This window comes from Mesoplodon densirostris, chromosome 3 (assembly GCF_025265405.1).
Source record: "Mesoplodon densirostris isolate mMesDen1 chromosome 3, mMesDen1 primary haplotype, whole genome shotgun sequence".
Classification (NCBI taxonomy): domain Eukaryota; kingdom Metazoa; phylum Chordata; class Mammalia; order Artiodactyla; family Ziphiidae; genus Mesoplodon; species Mesoplodon densirostris.
The window spans coordinates 175,139,800-175,160,908 of NC_082663.1; the positions used below are offsets into that span (position 1 = coordinate 175,139,800).

Here is a 21,109-nt window from a genome sequence, read left to right on the forward strand (position 1 = left end):
GTATCTAGGTCCATCTGAGTTCCTACAAATGGCCACATTTCCTTCATTTCATGGCTGAGTAATATTCCATTGTATATAAGTACCACATCTTCTTTACCAATTTTTTCCTTCCAAGGACATTTAAGTTGCTTTCAAGTAGAGGCTCTTGAAAGCAGGGCAGCACCAAACATTGGGTACCTGTGTCCTGTCGATTTATGGTTTCCCCAAGATACACCCCGAGCAGTGGAAGTGCTGTATCTGTAGCTCTATTTTTTCGATTTTTAAGGAAACTCCATACTGTTCTCCAGAGTGGCTGTAGCAATTTATATTCCCACCATCAGCATAGCAGGGTTCCCTTTTCTCCTGGCCCTCTCCAGCATTTCTTCTTTTTAGACTTTGCGAGGATGGCCATTCTGACTGGTGCGAGGTGATACCTCTTTGTATTGTTGATTTGCATTTCCTGCATATTTGGTTGGCCACAAACCCAAACACCCTTTGTGGCCAACCGAATCATTGGCAATGTTGAGCAGCTTTTCATGGGCTTTAATGGCAAGTCAAATGTACCTCCTGAAATCCGGTTCCTGCAAGTCTGCCTTGTTTTCAAGTCCTTTTCAATTACTTATTCCAATACATTTTTCTAGGACAGATGTCATTTACAGGCCTTGTGAATTGTAGTGCCCTCGAGCACTGGTGTTCCACTTGTTGTTTCGGGAACCTGCCACAAAGGAGAAGGATGTTTCAAGTCCCACTCTTGTTACTGGGGCAACCTGGGCCTTCGGGAACTTCCTCTTCCTGATTGGAAATTAGAATGGCTTGTTCCTGTCCAAACACCCTAGGGCTTGTGTCTCATTCCTTCCCCCGCTTCCCGTTCATCCCCGGGACAAATTCCACGCTGTACAACTGGCTGTTGTGGGTGCTGTCTTCATCGGTGGGGTGGCTCTAAAAAAAGGCTAGAGGTGGGAACCCAAACACCAGCAGAAGTGGAGACTAGGTGACTTTTTAAATCTCTCGCAGCCCAGGGCGTCCCCCATCCTTTTAGTGTCTGAGCCATGTTTTAGCAGTAGGGGGGCTTGCCTGGACCTGGGGATTTTGGATCCTTGTAGTGGGATCAGGCAGTGCAATTCCAGGGGCACCTCATTTGCTGGCACTCCCTCCCCAGCTCTCTCAGCCCCATGACAGCGCAGCCTTGGCACCCAAGCCAGCTCTGGCTCCAGGGATGTGACGCCAATTTGGGTCATTGCACCTGAAGCAATTTAGAAACCATTTCTCTCTCTCTGGGTTTTTTTATTGTTTTTTTTGGAATTTAATTTTCATTGTATAATGGAGTATAGCTGACTTACAAAGTTGTGTTCCTCTTTTGAGTACAACACCTGGAATCAGTTATACAAAGATGTCTATATATTCTTTTCTGGATTCTTACATATTCTTACGTATTCTTTTTTGGTTATTAGAATCTGTGGGGTCGAATTCCCTGTGCTATACAGTAGGTCCTTATTGATTATCTATTTTCTCTATATAAGAATATGTATGCCAATTTCAACCTCCTGGTTTATGCCTCACCCCCGCCTCCACCTTTCCCCTTTGGTAGCCATAAGTTTGTTTTCTAAATCTGTGGCTCTCTGTTTTGTAAGTTAGTTCATTTGTAGCAATTTTTAGGTTCCACCTCTAAGTGATATCATATGAAATTTATCTTTCCCTGTCTGACTTATGTCACTTAGTGTGGTCGTATAGGTACATCCGAGGTGCTGCAACTGGCCTTATTTCATTCATTTCATGGTTGAGTAATATTCCAGTGTATATATGTCTAACATCTTCTTTTTTTTTTTTTTTTTTTTTTTTTTTTCCCTTCTTTTTTTGCGGTATGCGGGCCCCTCACTGCTGTGGCCTCCCCCGCCGCGGAGCACAGGCTCCGGACGCGCAGGCTCCGGACGCGCAGGCCCAGCGGCCATGGCTCACGGGCCCAGCCGCTCCGCGGCACATGGGATCCTCCCAGACCGGGGCACGAACCCGTATCCCCTGCATCGGCAGGCGGACTCCCAACCACTTGCGCCACCAGGGAGGCCCGTCTAACATCTTCTTTATCCATTCATCCTTCTGTGGACACTGTCATTGCTTCCTAGTCTAAGCTCTTGGAAACAGTGCTACAGTGAACATTGGGGTGCATGTGTCTTGTCAATTCCTGGTTTTCCCCGGATTTACACCCAGAAGTGGAATTGTTGGATCCTAAGGTAGCTCTATTTTTCTATTTTTAAGGAACCTCTATACTGTTCTCCAGAGTGCCTGTTAGTAAATTTTATTCCCAGCAACAGTATAACATAGTTCCCTTTTCTTCACACTCTCTCCAGCATTTATTCTTTTGAGACTTTGTGGTGATGGTCATTCTGACTGGTGAGAGGTGATACCTCGTTGCAGTCTTTTTTGCATTACCTACAATTTCCGATGTTGAGCAGCTTCTGGTGGGCATTTAAAAAAATAATAATAAAATCACTCTGAGGGAAATTTACATCTTGATATCTGGTTCCTGAAATGCTGCCTTGTTTTGAAGTTGTTTTCCATAAATAACCCCAAGACACATGTGTCATTTACAGCCTCGAGGGCCTTATGACTATGTAGTTCCCCCAAGCACCAGTTTTCAAGTTGTTGTTTTGGGAATTGTCCACAAACCAGCCGGATATCTTCATGTCTTGCTCTGGTAATTGGGGCAACCTGAGCCTTAGGGAAAGTCCTTTTGCTGATTGGAAATTAGAGTGGAATGTACCTGGACAAACACCCAAGGGCTTGTGTCTCATTCCTTCCCAGCTCCTTTTTGTAGTTAGGATTTGTATGACTCTAATAATTCGTGATATTGAGCATTTTGCCATGTCCTTTTTTTTTTAAGTGTGAGTAAAATTTACATCTTGAAATTGTCTTCTTGAAAATTTGCCCTGTATTGAATTTTTTTTACTATTACCAACCTCAGGACAATTTTTGAGGGTAGGTGTCATTTACAGCCCTGCAGTCCTTGTGAATATTAAGTGACTATTAGCACTAGCTTTAAAGCTGCTGTTGCAGGAAATGGCCACAAGGCAGCAGGATTTCTACATTCCCAACTCTAGTTATTAGGGCATCAGATCTTTCCTGGAAGTCATGTTCATAGGTTGTAAATTGGAGAGGAATGTGCCAGGAAAAACCCCAAAAAGCTTACGTCTCATTAATTCTTGTTTGTTTTTTAATTTAATTTTTATTTATCAGAGTAAATCTCTGTGGAAATTTGATCATTGGTATCAATTTTTAGATAACACCTATAAATGATGTCATAGGATATTTGTCTCTCTTTCTGACTTTCTTCATATAGTATGATTATATCTAGGCTCATCTATGGTGCTGAAAACAGCATTGTTTCATCCTTTTCTGGGGCTAATATTCAACTGTGTACATGTATCACTTCTTTTTTGTCCATTCATGTGTTGTTGGACATTTTGGTTGCTTCCATGTCTTGGTTATTGTAAATCTTGCTGCGGTGGATGTTTGGGTGCCTGTGACTTTTTGATTCCAGACTTCTCGGTTGATAGGCCCAGTAGTGGGCCTCCTGGATCATATGATAGCTCAGTTTTTACCATTTACAGGCACCTCCATTCTGTTCTCATTAGTGGGTGTTACCAGTGTACATCCCACCAACAGCACAGAGGGTAAGCATTTCTCCAAAACCGCTTCGGTATTTATTGTTTGTAGACTTTTTGCTCATGGCCATTCTGATAGATGTGAGGTGATATTTTTCGGTACTTTGGATTTGCATGTCTCGTGATGTTGAGAATTTTTCCATGTTATTTTTTATTTCTTTAAAAATACAGTGAGAAAAATTTACCTCTTGAAATTATCTTCATGAAAGTGTGCCCTGTTTTGAAATTTTTTGTCAATTGCCGGCTGCAGGACATTTTTTGATTGCAGGTGTCATTTACAGCCCTGCAGTACTTCTGAATATTGTGACCTTTAGCACTGGATTTAAAGCTGCTGTTGTGGGAAACGGCCACAAGGTGGCAGGATTTCTACATTCCCAACTCTGCTGTCTAGGGCAGGAGAGCCTTCCTGGAAATTGTGTTCGTAGGTTGTAAATTGGAGTGGAATGTGCCAGGACAAACCGCCAAAATCTTAGGTCTCATTACTTCTTGTTTGTTTTTTTAATTTAATTTTTATTTTCTTTCAGAGTAAAATTGATTACAATGTTGTGTTTGTGATAGGTGTAAAGAATCTGGTTCCTTTATACATATACATATATCTATTCATCTTCAGATCCTGTTCCCATGTAGGTTATTACACAGTGTTGAGTAGACGTTCCTTTGTACAAGGTGGCCTTTGGTGATTACATATGTTACATGTGTTAGTATATGTATGTTAACTCCCGTATCCTAACTTATCCATTCCTCCCACCTTTCCTTTTGTTTAACCATAAGTTTGTCTTCGAAGTCTGTGAGTGTCTTTCAGTGTGAAAATATGTTCCTTGGTATCAATTTTTAGATAATCCCATAAATGATATCATAGGATATTTGTCTTTCTCTTTATGACTTATTTCATATAGTATGATTATTTCTAGGCTTGTCTATGGCACTGCAAAGGGCAATCCATGTTTCATTCTTTTTCTGGGCTTATATACCACTGTGTACATGTATCGCTTATTCTTTGTCCATTCACGTGTCGATGGACATTTTCGTGGCTTACAAGTCTTGGCTGTTGTAAATATGCTGCAGTGCACGTTTGGGTGCCTCTGCCTTTTCAATTCTGGTTTCCTCGAGTTATAGGCCCAGTAGTGGGTCTGGCAGATCATATCATAAGTCAATTTTTACCTTTTAAAGACACTTCCATTCTGTTCACATTAGTGGCTGTTAAAAGTTTACATATCTCCAACAGCATAGGAGGGTACGCATTTCTCCACAACCTCTTCAGCACTTACTGTTTGTAGACTTTTTGCTGATGGCCATTCTGCCTGGTGTGAGGTGATACCGCTTTGTTGTTTGGATTTGCATATCTAAAATTATTCATGATGTTGACAATTTTTTCATGTCCTTTTTATTATTTTTATTTTTTTAACATCTTTATTAGAGTATAGTTGCTTTACAATGTTGTGTTAGTTTCTGCTGTATAACAGTATGAATCAGCTATAAGTATACATGTATCCCCACATCCCCTGCCTCTTGCGTCTCCCTCCCACCCTCACTATCCCACCCCTCTAGGTGGTCACAAAACACCGAGCTGATCTCCCTGTGCGATGTAGCTGCTTCCCACTAGCTACCTGTTTTACATTTGGTAGTGTATATATGTCCATGCCACTCTCTCAATTCGACCCAGCTTAACCTTCCCTCTCCCCCTGTCCTCAGGTCCATTCTCTACGTCTGCATCTTTATTCCTGTCCTGACCCTAGGTTCATCAGAAACATTTTTTCTTCTTTTTTAAGATTCCATATATATGTATTAGCATACGGTATGTGTTTTTCTCTTTCTGACTTACTTCATTCTGTATGACAGACTCTAGGTCCATCCACCTCACTACAAATAACTCAATTTCATTTCTTTTTATGCCTGAGTTTATTCCATTGTATATATGTGCCACATCTTCTTTATCCACTCATCTGTCGATGGACACTTAGGTTGCTTCCATGTCCTGCCTATTGTAAATAGTGCTGCAATGAACATTGTGGTACACGACTCTTTTTGAATTATGGTTTTCTCAGGGTATATGCCCAGTAGTGGTATTGCTGGGTCATATGGTAGTTCTATTTTCAGTTTTTTAAGGAACCTCCAAACTGTTCTCCATAGTGGCTGTATCAATTTACATTCCTACCAAGAGTGCAAGAGGGTTCCCTTTCCTCCACACCCTCTCCAGAATTTATTGTTTGTAGATTTTTCTGATAATGGCCATTCTGACTGGTGTGAGGTGATACTTCATTGTAGTTTTGATTTGCATTTCTCTAATGATTAGTGATGTTCAGCATCCTTTCATGTGTTTGTTGTCAATCTGTATATCTTCTTTGGAGAAATGTCTGTTTAGGTCTTCTGCCCATTTTTGGATTGGGTTGTTTGTTTTGTTGGTATTGAGCTGCATGAGCTTCGTGTATAGTTTGGAGATTAATCCTCTGTCAGTTTATTCATTTGCAAATATTTTCCCTCATTCAGAGGGTTGTCTTTTTATGGTTTCCTTTGCTGTGCAAAAGCTTTTAAGTTTCATTAGGTCCCATTTGCCTATTTTTGTTTTTATTTCCATTTCTCTAGAAGTTGGGTCAAAAAGGATCTTGCTGTGATTTATGTCATGGAGTGTTCTGCCTATGTTTTCCTCTAAGAGTTTTATAGTGTCTGGTGTTACATTTAGGTCTTTCATCAATTTTGAGTTTATTTTTGTGTATGGTGTTAGGGAGTGTTGTAATGACATTCTTTTACATGTAGCTGTCCAATTTTCCCAGCACCACTTATTGAAGAGGATTTCTTTTCTCCATTGTATATTCTTGCCTCCTTTATCAAAGATGCAGTGACCATATGAGCGTGGGTTTATCTCTGGGCTTTCTCTCCTGTTCCATTGATCTGTATTTCTGTTTTTGTGTCAGTACCATACTGTCTTGATTACTGTAGCTTTGTAGTATAGTCTGAAGTCCGGGAGCCTGAATCCTCCAGCTCCGTTTTTCTTTCTCAAGATTTCTTTTGTTATTCGAGGTCTTTTGTGTTTCCATAAAAATTGTGAAATGTTTTTTTCTAGTTCTGTGAAAAATGCTATTGGTAGTTTGATAGGGATTGCACTGAATCTGTAGATTGCTTTGGGTAGTAGAGTCATTTTCACAATGTTGATTCTTCCAATCCAAGAACATGGTATATCTCTCCATCTGTTTGTATCATCTTTAATTTCTTTCATCAATGTCTTATAGTTTTCTGCATACAGGTCTTTTGTCTCCTTAGGTAGGTTTATTCCTAGATATTTTATTCTTTTTGTTGCAGTGGTAAATGGGAGTATTTTCTTGATTTCACTTTCAGATTTTTCATCATTAGTGTACAGGAATGCCAGAGATTTCTGTGCATTAATTTTGTATCCTGCTACTTTACCAAATTCATTGATTAGCTCTAGTAGTTTTCTGGTAGCATCTTTAGGATTCTCTGTATAGTATCATGTCATCTGCAAACAGCTTTACTTCTTCTTTTCCGATTTGGATTCCTTTTATGTCTCTTTCTTCTCTGAATGGTGTGGCTAAAACTTCCAAAACTATGTTGAATAATAGTGGTGAGAGTTGGCAACCTTGTCTTGTTCCTGATCTTAGAGGAAATGGTTTCAGTTTTTCACCATTGAGAATGATGTTGGCTCTGGGTTTGTCACATATGGCCTTTATTATGTTGATGTATGCCTACTTTCTGGAGAGTTTTTTTTTTTTTTATCATTAATGGGTTTTGAATTTTTTCAAAAGCTTTTTCTGCATCTATTGAGATGATCATATGGTTTTTCTCCTTCAATTTGTTAATATGGTGTATCACATTGATTAATTTGCATATATTGAAGAATCCTTGAATTCCTGGAATAAACCCCACTTGATCATGGTGTATGATCCTTTTAATGTTGTGTTGGATTCGGTTTGCTAGTATTTTGTTGAGGATTTTTGCATCTATGTTCATCAGTGATATTGGCCTGTAGTTTTCTTTTTTGGTGACATCTTTGTCTTGTTTTGGTATCAGGGTGATGGTGACCTCATAGAATGAGTTTGGGAGTGTTCCTCCCTCTGCTATATTTTGGAACAGTTTGAGAAGGATAGGTGTTAACTCTTCTCTAAATGTTTGATAGAATTTGCCTGTGAATCCATCTGGTCCTGGGCTTTTGTGTGTTGGAATATTTTAAATCACAGTTTCAGTTTCATTATTTGTGATTTGTCTCTTTATATTTTCTGTTTCTCCCTGGTTCGGTCTTGGAAGGTTGTGCTTTTCTAAGAATTTGTCCATTTCTTTCAGGTTGTCCATTTTATTGGCATATAGTTGCTTGTAGTAATCTCTCATGATCCTTTGTATTTCTGCAGTGTCAGTTGTTACTTCTCCCTTTTCGTTTCTAATTCTGTTGATTTGAGTCGTCTCCCTTTTTTTCTTGATGAGTCTGGCTAATGGTTTATCACTTTTGTTTATCTTCTCAAAGAACCAGCTTGTAGTTTTATTGATCTTTGCTATTGTTTCTTTCATTTCTTTTCATTTATTTCTGATCTGATCTTTATGATTTCTTTACTTCTGCTAACTCTGGAATTTTTTTGTTCTTCTTTCTCTAATTGCTTTAGGTGTTGGATTAGGTTGTTTATTTGAGATTTTTCTTCTTTCTTGAGGTAAGATTATATTGCTTTAAACTTCCCTCTTAGAACTGTTTTTGGTGCATCCCATACGTTTTGCGTTGTCATGTTTTTATTGTCATTTTTTTCTAAGTATTTTTTGATTTCCCCTTAGATTTCTTCAGTGATCTCTTGGTTATTTAGTAGTGTGTTGTTTAGCCTCCATATGTTTGTATTTTTTACATTTTTTCCCTGTAATTGATATCTAGTCTCATAGCATTGTGGTTGGAAAAGATACTTGATACAATTTCAATTTTCTTAAATTTACCAAGGCTTGATTTGTGACCTAAGATATGATCTATCCTGGAGAATGTTCCATGAGCACTTGAGAAGAAAGTTTATTCTGTTATTTTTGGATGGAATGTCCTATAAATATCAATTAAATCCATCTTGTTTAATGTGTCATTTAAAGCTTGTGTTTCCTTATTTATTTTCATTTTGGATGATCTGTCCATTGGTGAAAGTGGGGGTGTTTAAGGCCCCTACTATGATTGTGTTACTGTCAATTTCCCCTTTTACGGCTGTTAGTGTTTGCCTTATGTATTCAGGTGCTCCTATGTTGGGTGCATAAATATTTACAATTGTTATATCTTCTTCTTGGATTGATCCCTTGATCATTATGTAGTGTCCTTCTTTGTCTCTTGTAATAGTCTTTATTTTAAGGTCTATTTTGTGTGATATGAGAATTGCTACTCCAGCTTTCTTTTGATTTCCATTTGCATGAGATATCTTTTTTCCATCCCCTCACTTTCAATCTGTATGTGTCCTTAGGTCTAAAGTGGGTCTCTTGTAGACAGCATATATACGGGTCTTGTTTTTCGATCCATTGAGCCAGTCTTTGTCTTTTGGTTGAAGCATTTAATCCATTTACATTTAAGATAATTATCAATATGTATGTTCTTATTACCGTTTTCTTAATTGTTTTGGGTTTGTTTTTGTAGGTCTTTTCCTTCTCCTGTGTTTCCTGCCTAGAGAAGTTCCTTCAGCATTTGTTGTAAAGCTGGTTTGGTGGTGCTGAATTCTCTTAACTTTTGCTTGTCTGTAAAGGTTTTAATTTCTCTGTTGAAACTGAATGAGATCCTTGCTGGGTAGAGCAATCTTGGTTGTAGGTTTTTCCCTTTCATCACTTGAAATATGTCCTGCCACTCCTTTCTGGCTTGCAGAGTTTCTGCTGAAAGATCAGCTGTTAACCTTATGGGGATTCCCTTGTATGTTATTTGTTGCTTTTCCCTTGCTGCTTTTAATATTTTTTCTTTGTATTTACTTTTTGAATGTTTGATTAATATGTGGCTTGGTGTGTTTCTCCTTGTCCTGTATGGGACTCTCTGTGCTTCCTGGACTTGATTGACTATTTCCTTCCCCATGTTAGGGACGTTTTCAACTATAATCTCTTCAAATATTTTCTCAGACCCTTTATTTTTCTCTTCTTCTTCTGAGACCACTATAGTTTGAATGTTGGTGCATTTAATGTCCCAGAAGTCTCTGAGACTGTCCTCAATTCTTTTCATTCTTTTTTCTTTATTCTGCTCTGTGGTTGTTATTTTCACTATTTTATCTTCCAGGTCATTTATCTGTTCTGCCTCAGTTTTCCTGCTATTATTTTCTTCTAGAGAATTTTTAATTCCATTTATTGTGTTGTTCATCATTGTTTGTTTGCTCTTTAGTTCTTCTAGGTCCTTGTTAAACGTTTCTTGCATTTTCTCCATTCTATTTCCAAGATTTTGGATCATCTTTACTAACATTACTCTGAGTTCTTTTTCAGGTATACTGCCTATTTCCTGTTCATTTGTTAGGTCTGGTGGGTTTTTACCTTGCTCCTTCATCTGCTTCATGTTTCTCTGTCTTCTCATTTTGTTTAACTTACTGTGTTTGAGGTCTCCTTTTTGAAGCCTGCAGGTTCATAGTTTCCATTGTTTTTGTTTTTGGTGTCTGTCCCCAGTGGGTGAGTGGCTTGTGTAGGCTTCCTGGTGGAGCAGACTAGTGCCTGTGTCTGGTGGGTGGGGCAGGATCTTGTGTTTCTGGTGGGCAGGGCCGCATCTGGTGGTGTGTTTTGGGGTGTCTGTGAATTTAGTATGATTTTAGGCAGCCTCTCTGCTAATGGGTGGGTCTGTGTTCCTGTCTTGCTAGTTGTTTGGCATGGGGTGTGCAGCACTGGAGCTAGCTGGCCGTTGGGTGGAACTGAGTGTTAGTGTTGAGACAGAGATCTTTTGGAGAGCTCTCGTTGATTGTTATTCTGTGGGGCCGGGAGGTCTCTGGTGGTCCAATGTCCTGAACTAGGCTCTCTGACCTCAGAGGCTCAGGCCTGACACCAGGCCGGAGCACCAAGACCCAGTCCCTGGTCAACGTTGGAGTCCGACCACTTGGTGGGGGGCGGTGAGTACTCAGCAGAGTGAAGGCCCTCGCCAGCCTAACCATGCTATTTTAAGTTTTGTCCTGATGCTTTTACAAAATGAAGATTTTTAAGAAGACTGATAAAAAGGAACTTTTTAACAAATAGAAGTTTCTGATAGCCTTTAGATAATATCACTGGACTGGGCAACAAATGACAAAACTAATGGGAAATCTGATTATTTCATCCAGATCAATAGGAGTTAATGACATGGGACTGAATAAACTGGTAAATATGATATATAACTTTATGACTTTGGGAAATATACTAGCTTTAATCTTTGTTTTTTTGAAAAACATTTTCTCTTATGCTATGACCTACAACAAGTTGATAAAGTATGACTTTGTAAACAAAGACAAAACTTTTATCTTTTTCTCTCTACTGGATCCTGTCAGAATTTGTTGTCTCCACCTGGCTCTCCTGTGGACTTGATATTATGCTAATCATAGTTTTACTTTGTTTTTACTTCCAAATTCCAAGTGTCTCCCTGCTGCACTATGTCTTTGTCAATGTTACTAGCTGCATTACTTATATCCTGTCTATTTTATAATATTGTTGTCTCTTGAAGTACCCAGTGTGTAACCAGGCCTCCAGCAAAACTTCTGAGGCTGAAAATCTTAAGGAAGTACATCACTTTTATAACATAAAATAATTGTAATAATGTGATTCTAGGTATGGGAAGGAGCAACAAGGGAAAATGTTGGCTTTATCATACTTAGACAGAGGAGCCAGAGAATCTTTAATTATCAATAGGGCCTAATCCGAAAATTAGCACCTGGAGTGGCATATTGAAAATTTTTGCCTGACCTGGGATGAGCCTCCCAGCACCAAGGGAGAAAATTTGATCATGAAATGTCTCCCTAATATTGGTCAAATTCCTGACCAAGAGGAGAGGATCAGTCATCAGTGATTGCAGCCCTCCAACGTGAGCTGGTGAGCTCTGAGGAAACTCAGGATATGCAGATATAGGATACAGGTCCCAGATAGCTGTGGTACATATCAAAAAAAATGATTTTGGTGAGCCCAGACTCTTGCATCTTCCCATACGTAAAAAAAATGCTAAATTCCTTAACTTGAGATACGGCCTCCTGGGCTTGAAGCCCTCAAAATTCCTGATAACTCTCAACTTTTAGGTTGTGAATATTTTTAAATCTACACGTGTAAAGTAGACACTTCCAAAGCGGAACAAAAGACAAATCTCACCATTTGGAACACTGACACCAATGGCAGCCACGGCTCACGGGCCCAGCCGCTCCACGGCATGTGGGATCCTCCCGGACCGGGGCACGAACCCGCGTCCCCTGCATCGGCAGGCGGACTCTCAACCACTGCGCCACCAGGGAAGCCCCACAGTATTTTTCTTATGGTTTTAATCCCTCGGTTGTTGTGCATCTTGTGAATCTTGTGGCATTCATGGACTATTTCCTGTTGTTTTTTAAAAAGTTAAAAAAATTGTGATCAAATACACATAACATAAAATTTCCTATCTTAACCATGTTTAAGTGCACATTTCAGGGTCAAGAAGTAATTCGCACTGTTGTGCAAACCTGACCGCCATCGTCCTCCAGAACTTTTTCATCTTGCAAAACTGAAACAGTCCCCATTAAACACTCACTCCCCATTCTCCCTCCCTCAGCCCCTGAACCCACCATCCTGCTTTCTGTCTCTATGTTTCCGACTGCTCTAGGGGCCTTGTATGAGTGGATCAAGCACTGCTTGTTTTTTTGTGTCTAGCTTACATCACTGGGCATAATGCCCTCAAGGTTCATCCCTGCTGCAGCCTGTGTCAGAATTGCCTTCCTTTTTAGGCTGAGTAACATTCCCTTGTATTGATGGACCATGTTTTTCTTCTCCATTCATCCATTAGTGGACACATGTAATATCTACATTCATTTCTCCTGTCATAATATTTGTGGAATAACGTCAGAAAGTCATATGAATCAAAAGTCATTTGCCATTAACTTTTTTCTTAAACTTTTTATTGTGAAAAACATCAAAGCTAAGAAAAGGGAAAAATATGTCACCTTCACTTGTGTTCAGGAATTAATGCTTTACGGATTCACTTTATGGATTTACTTTATTCCCTGTGTGTGTGCTATGTACATGCGTGTGCATGTGCCTGCTTGCATACATGCTGTGCATGTGCATAGGTATGTGCACTTGCACACGTTAGTGTGTGCATGGGCTTATGCATGCATGTGTGTTCATATGCTAGTGTGTGAATATATTTGTGCTGTGCACCTGCATATGTTTGTGTGTGTGCTGTGCCTGCCTGTGCGCACAACTCTGTGTTTGCTGGAACCACTTGCAAGTTGGTTGCAGACTGAATTGTGCCCCAGATATATCCACACGCAGCTGCTCTAACAATCCTGCGTAGCCACGTAAAGGTCACAGATCTCAGGGATTTAAATGGATGGAGCAGGATGTCCTGACACAGAGTCTGTCTTCCAATGACTGTCACTGTCTCAGTAACATCCTTCAGACCTTCTTTAAGCCCCATTCAGGGTCCAGTTTAGACCCCCATTACATTCAGTCACCTGCCCCAGGTCCCCTAAAGCTACAGTGTCACAGTTGGAGAGCCCGGCCAAGGCTGGGGGTGCCCCTCCTGTTGGCCTGGCCTCCGGGCTCTGCACTTGGCTCCTGTGTTCCCATCTCTCAGCCAGGCCCCGACTTGGATGGGGCTGCCACCTCTTTCCTCACAGGTCCCATCGCCCAGTCAAGGGGGTTCATTCTCCCCAAACTCAGCATCAGGAGTGGGGGCGTGACAGTCCCCACTGGGTCTCCTTCATGTGAGACCCTGTGCTGTTGAAAGAGCAGTCGCCCTGCCCTCGGGGGTGGGGGCTGGGGGGTGACAGAACTAGTCATTCCTGCCAGAAACACTGGAACCAGTTTCTACCAACCCACCAAAAAAACGACTTCAAAGGCAACATGGTATCACAGAAAGGGCTTTTTTTTTTGTTTGTTTGTTTTTAGTTCATTAGGCCTCACTTAAAATTCTGATTCCACAATGCACTTGCTTTGGGATCTTGAACAACACTCATAACCTCTGCAAGTTTCAGTGTAGTAAGTTTATGTGATTACCTTCATCTGTAATATCCCTGCATTGCAATCTGAATGGAAACTCAAGTTCAGGTCAAAGACAAGTTTCTCTGTGACTTTTCCTCTGAATTGATTCAAAAGCTGTCTCTCCCATCCTCATTTGGCTTCTCTTATGGGATCTCATAAGAACTTCTATGACCTCTTTGGTTTTTTGTTGTTGTTGTTGTCTGTTTGTTTGTTTGTTTTTTAATGGAAGTATAGTTGATTTACAATGTTGTGTTACTTTCAGGTGTACAGCACAGTGATTCCTTTTTCACATTCTTTTCCCTTGTAAGTTATTACAAAATATTGAGTAGAGTTCCCTGTGCCATAGAGGAGATCCTTGTTGTGTCTATTCTATGCCTTCTTTGAATGACCGTAGCACTTGTTGTCTGTATCATTTTTATGTCTGTGGTTGCTTTGTGACTGAAAATGAAAATTTTCTATTTGTTCATGTCCTGGCCCTTCCTTAAAACTGTGTTCATTTATCTATTTCCTATTTATTGACACATCTTAGACACCGTGTTAACTGCTGGTTCTACATGTTAGTAAAATATAGACCTTCCTGCTCAAAAGGTCACAGTATTTGTGGGAAAACAAAAAAATGAACAACCTATATCTCAAAGAGCTTTGTACTTCCCAAAGAGAACACACCTAGTAGGTACAATAAATACATGTATCATACGTAAATGTATAAATAGTTAATGGGATTAAAAACTAGAGATAACTGCTTTTCGATTCTGAGGAAATGATGATTATATTTCACCAGGAGCTCAATACCACTCTGAGAATGAGGGCTTAACCCCCGACCTGACTCACTGCATCACTTTCCTATATAAAAATACACAAGTCTGTACATATGCTCTAGAAAAAGGCTTATCTGGCATGAATTTCAGATAGCAAGAAGAAAACTTCAAGAGGTTCAGAGAAGCATCCAGAAGCTCACATGATTATCTGGCACTAATACAACTTTCTTGACAGGAAAATAGAGCTGTAAATCTCACAAAATTAGATGATCTTTGAAGAATTTCAAAACCTCTTGCTATTAATTGGAAATCCTAGAAGAATAGCTTCTTTGAAAATGGACTGATAATATGCTTTACAGCTTAATATTCAGCAGCCTAGCTTTTGGCTAAGTGAGCTTCAGGAAAGAAGGAAACTTGTGGTTTAGCTCCATTTACTTTGGAACCTCTGGTTCCAATCATCTACTTCTGTGCTCAGTCATCTTATCATCTGTCAAATGGAGGCAACTCTAAGTTACAGAGATGTTGCACAGTTTCACGTGTCATTGTCTTCATTTGTTTCAGAATACCAATAACATCTAAGCTACTACTGAAAGAGTGCAATGTTACTTGGGGTCATCTAGTGCAGCTCTGTCAAAGTAAAGAAAAGGAAAGGGGCCTACAATAACTATAATTTTCCCAAGAGGACACAATTATTTTATGGTAAATCTGGGACAAGAACCCTGATCTCTTTGATCCCATTCCATTGTTCTTTCACTGGGTTCTGAACAACCCAGAGAAATAAAGAGAAATAAAACTCCTCTGTGCTATGCCACTGGTACATGACATGGCAAGATTGGAATTGGAGCACTACATATTAAGAGGTAACTGGGAAATTCTTCAAACTAATTGAGATATACACCAGGTACACAGAAAACAGTATGTTTTCTGAAGATGATTCTGTGGCATGAACAGAACTGGTAACTGAAGGTGTGTGTGTGCTGCAGTTCCAAAGAGGATGAGTGAATTCTTGTTCTGGCACCTTGAAGACTCCACCCCAATATGCACATTAAAATAAAATTAACATTTGAACTGTGTCATATTTAATTTCAGCAAAATATTCATTTAAGTTGCCACTTACTTTTTAACTTGATTTTTAATTTCTAAAAGTCTTTCCAAACACAAAACAGAGGTTGCAAAATGGTATATGGGAAGCTGCAGAGATGAAATAAGCATATTTCATTCAGCAGAAAGATGAATATCCAAACAACTTCTTCATAGCTGAAAGTGTCCAAATCCACTGTCTTCATTTTGTAGTCAAGGCTTCCGGAAAAAGATGCTAATGGTTTCCTAATTACCCAAATGTCCCATATCTGTTTCAGTAAGTATCATTATATATTATGGAAATTTTTCTCAGTGACAGAGAAAGATATCCTGGCTGAACATCCCTCTGCCCATGACACAGAGATGATGGCCTCCAGCTACCTTGAAGGCGTTGGAGCCCACTTTATCCATCACTAATATTAATGGAGAACAAAACTTCATATTCCGTTGCTCTGTATTTGTTACATCACTTCTTCCCTTCATTAAAATGGATGGCCCATAATTCAGCCTGTAGTGTGTGTATCATTGGAAACTGAACAAATTTTTGTTGGTTTTGTTAATGTCATAGGTTTCTAGGGAGGGTCTACTCAATAACTAAGTCTAGTTTCACAGTTACAAATAAATTATAATGTAACTTTGAATAAATTAAGTTCATCATAAAGGAAGGAGACTGAGAGTTGCTACTACCCCTTCACTGAGGGGCTCTTCTAAAGCACTAAATAAAGTAACAGAGGTGTATATGTGTGCATATATTCTCAATGATATTTGTACACACTTAAAAAGAACTCTACAGAATGCATTATAAAACTCTTGATGCTGTGTGCCCCTACTTCCCCGCTCTCTCATTCAAACTACTTAAATGGGGCTTCCCTGGTGGTGCAGTGGTTGGGAGTCTGCCTGCTGATGCAGGGGACACGGGTTTGTGACCCAGTCCGGGAGGATCCCACATGCCGCGGAGCGGCTGGGCCCGTGAGCCATGGCCGCTGGGCCTGCGCGTCCGGAGCCTGTGCTCCACAACGGGAGAGACCACAACAGTGAGAGGCCTGCATACCGCAAAAAAAAAAAAAAAAAAAAAAATATATATATATATATATATATACATATAAAAAAATATATATATCATGTCTTTCCAAATGGATACCCTTTGATAATCAATGTTTTTTTTAGTGTAGAATCCAAAAACCCTACAGGGCTTTGAATGACCTACATGGACTAGCTCCTGCCTTTCTCTCCAGACTCATCTATTTCCTCCATCACCAGCTTCCCCTGGTTGCTTCTGCCATTTATGCCATGTTCTCTGCATGGACCACTATTTCCATTCTTATCCTCATCCTGGAACTGTAGGTTAAAGTGCTACATAAACATAGAATGCTTTGTTATTGATGCTAAATGCTAAATGATGCTAAATGAATGCTAAATGATGTTTTAGACCTTATTGTTCTATATTAATGTATAAGCTTACACTTTATTTCATAGCAATCATCACAAATATAAAGAAATCAAACATTCCTTTGATGACTCATTACATATTTCTCTCTCCCTCAAGACTATAGGCTCCCTTAAGGCAAAGTCTTCCCTGGCCATTTCCTGAGTAACCCAGACTGCAGCAAGGAGATTGGCATATATCAAGGGACTGAAAATATTTGTGGAATTAGTGAATAGAATAGTGGGCAGGATTAGTAGAGGTCTTCTAAATATTGATCGACTTAAAATATAAAAGTGTTTTAAGCCTTTTAATATAGAGACTTTGACTCCTAGAGCTCACGAGAACATATAATACTTTGGACTTTTCTTTCCCTTCACTTTTTTCCCTTCTCTTCCCTCTTCTTCCCTTCCCTTCTCTCTTCCTCCCTCCCTCCCTTCCTTCCTTCCTTCCCTTCTTTCTTTTGTGTTTTTCCTTCTCTTTCTCCTTACACCAGTTACTTCCCCTCCACCTATCTTCTCTCCCTGTCCCCCTTCCTTCTTTCTTTTCTTTCTTAGAATTGACAAAACAAACAAACAAAAAACCCTCCAAGTGACTATACTAAATCTTTGGCACTTCAAAAATCCTTCTTTGGGGCCTCCCTGGTGGCGCAGTGGTTAAGAGTCCGCCTGCCGATGCAGGGGATACGGGTTCGTGCCCCGGTCTGGGAGGATCCCATATGCCGCGGAGCGGCTGGGCCCGTGAGCCATGGCCGCTGGGCCTGAGCATCCGGAGCCTGTGCTCCGCAACGGGAGAGGCCACAACAGTGAGAGGCCCGCATACCGCAAAAAGAAAAAAAAAAAAAAAAATCCTTCTTTGTTTTTTCCTGTCACTAAAAGATAATTCTGGTCAACACATATTTCACTTATCTTTTCTTTTTCTTTTTTCTTTTTTTTTTTTTTTTTTTGCGGTACGCGGGTCTCTCCCATTGCAGAGCACAGGCTCCGGATGCGCGGGCTCAGCGGCCATGGCTCAGGGGCCCAGCCACTCCGCGGCATGTGGGATCTTCCCGGACCAGGGCACGAACCTGTGTCCCCTGCATCGGCAGGCGGACTCTCAACCACTGCGCCACCAGGGAAGCCCTATCTTTTCTTTTTTTCATTCATTCATTCCACAGATATTTAACAAGCACTGAGAACACCAGGAATTGAGACTACAAGTCTCCTAACAGTACTTAAAAGATATATAATTTTCTGTACATAGGCTTTATGAACTCAAGGGTAATCCTTTCATAGAATCTGAAAATACTGTGTATGTAAACATCATGCCCTGGAATTATAAAGTCAGATTCCCATCAGAAGATGAAAGTGTCCAGGTCAAAGTTGTCTCCAAAATGTTTTGATAGAGGCAATTTATCTTCTGAGCAGTTGTTGGCAAGGGTCCATAAAGAAGCTGTTTTATTATGGCCTGTGGAATTTAAAGTAATGTCAGTGATGGCATTTAGGTTTGAAGGCTCTGAACCTGCCCTTCATTTATCCCTGAACTTAATCCATTCTGTATTCTGTGTGTTGATTTTCTTTATCCAGTAAAGAAACCTGCCTTCACTCTTACTCCATAGATGCCACAAGTCCTTCTCACGGCTTTTCTAACAGCGGCTTTGAAGTCTTTGTTTCTCAAGCTGTAGATAACAGGGTTCAGCAGTGGGGTGACCACAGTATAGAAGACAGAAATAATCTTGTTGATTTCTGGTGACACGTGGAGACTGGGGCAAACATACATGGATACTGTGGTTCCACAGTAGATAGTGACAACAGCCAAATGGGAGCCACATGTAGCAAAGGTCTTCACTCGGCCAGAGGCTGAAGGAATTCTCACTATGGAGGGCACAATAAAAACACAGGACACAAGTGTAAGAAAAAAGCAAACGCATAGCACAGCAGTTGACAGGGTAAAGATGACCATCTCAGTGATATAAACATTGGAACATGAGGGCTGCATGAGGGGAGGGAGGTCACAGAAGAAATGATTGATCTGGTTGGGCCCACAAAAATCCAACTTGGAAATCATCAAGGAGGGCAGGAATCCTGTGCTGATGCCTGTCAACTAGGAGATTGCCACCAACTTGGTGCAGATCTCAGGACTCATCAGGAAAGAGTAGTGCAGTGGGCTACAGATGGCCAGATACCAGCCATAAGCCATCATGGCCAGAAGAAAGCACTTGGTAGCCCCAAAGAACACAAAGAAGTAGAGCTGTGCCATACAGTCAGGGAAGGAGATGGCTTGGCCCTGGGAGAGCAGGTTGGCTAGGAGAAGAGGCACAATTGTGGATGTATACCAGATCTCCAGAAAGGAGAGGTGTTTGAGGAATGTGTACATAGGTGAGTGCAGCCACTGGTCCTGACTCACCACTGTAATAATGACAATATTCCCTGTGACTGTGAGGAAGTAGATGAACAAGAAAATGGCAAAGAGCAATGTCCACCACTCAAGAACATTCTGGAATCCTAGCAGCTGAAACTCAGTAACAATGGACACATTTTGGGACTCCATTGCCTGTAGAGGAGAAAAACATTCTGGAAAAGCACTGTACATAAGGCATAAAAATATAACTAATGATATTTGGAACTTCAGAGACTAATTTTTTAAAATTAGTTCAGATCTTTATGTACTGCATTTTAGAGGAGCAAATGTATAATTTCAACTTGCTTTTAAAAAATACATTTTGATAGCAGAAGCTGAATATGGATATTAGGTTTTGGAAAGAACTTCAGCAAATTCCATTTGTTGGATTCTCTGACCTCTACAAGTGGTCTTAGGTCCAAAGACAGAGGCCAAAAAGGACTCTGATTGAAAGCAAACTTAGAAACCAACAGTAACAACAAAGTTTTAAAAAAAGTCAAGCACATAAGGAAGCAAATACCTTCCTTTCCTCATAATTGGCTTCTTTGAAAAAGAAGTCAGATGCAGCATAAATCCTAAGATATCTTGGGAAAGCTTATTCATTCTCCCCTCAAACAATATTTAAGGATAACCTGCTCTTCTCATGCATGTGTTTGCATGTGCGTGTATGTGAAGCCCTGTGCTGAGATAACCTGTACCTCCATCGTTGTACTTTCTTGCCCAGTTAGATACCATGCTCAGCCATTCTGATCACTCCTTCCTGTATACATTCAACAATAAATCTTTCCTTTGCTTTCATTTAATTCATTGTCAAACCCATTTCTGGTTAGTTAACATCCATCTGCCCTACATGAACTTCCATCCAGTAAAGGAAGTGACAGACAACAATGTAGCCATTTTAAAATTCATAACCAGTAAATTCCAGTGTTTCCTTATTGCTTGGAGCAACCATTCTACATTTCCTTCATCTAATCACTTTCCATTCTTCTCAATGATTGTTTCATAATGTTCTTCTCATTTCAAACTTCCAACACTTCCTTGCTGTGTATCTATACCCTCAGCAAAATACCTATTGTACTATTAAACAACAACAACAAATCCAGAAAAACAAAACTGAAATCCTCCAATGGGAATATCCAGACCCTCAGGCTACTAATATCCCCAACTACTTACCATTAATTCCTGTGCATCTATTTGTCCAGGTTAAGGGAAATCCCTCCACATGTGCTTCCAGTGTTACACCCTCCCACATAGTTGAAGGTATTGCAGGTACTACAGCCTCTTATGCCCCTGAATAAATAATGGCCCCCTCTCTGTTGCATCATTTCCTCAGCATGTCAACAGGCTGGTTCTCTCCCTTTTAAAATGACACAACAGAGAAAAAAAAGGTCTTGTTGTTATTCTGTTCTCCTGCATTTTTCTGCTCATTTTTACTCCTTCCCTTCTTGAAAGTGTTGTGTCTCCTAGCTGCCTGTATTCCCACTTGAATCCACTGAATTATGTTTTCCCTCTCCACTACACCAAAATCACTCTGCTGGACCATTGCCTTTCAATCATCCATCCTCATTCCTAATCGTCCTGATTTGTTGTCAGCATTACACAGTTGATTCCTCCCTCTTCCTGGATCTACTCTTGTCAATCAACGTACATGACTACATGCTCTTTGAGTTCAACTGCAGGCTTGTCTTTTCACATTTTATCCATTTCTTCTTCTAGCAGCT

General features: G+C 40.2%; 1 protein-coding gene across 1 annotated transcript; it reads right to left on the reverse strand.

Annotated features, from left to right (window-relative positions):
• Positions 1 to 18,566: 18,566 nt before the first annotated feature.
• On the reverse strand, positions 18,567 to 19,538 carry LOC132487011 (olfactory receptor 11L1). Its single transcript, XM_060094570.1, is given in 1 exon segment — positions 18,567 to 19,538. A coding segment is annotated over 1 exon segment (972 nt).
• Positions 19,539 to 21,109: the final 1,571 nt, after the last annotated feature.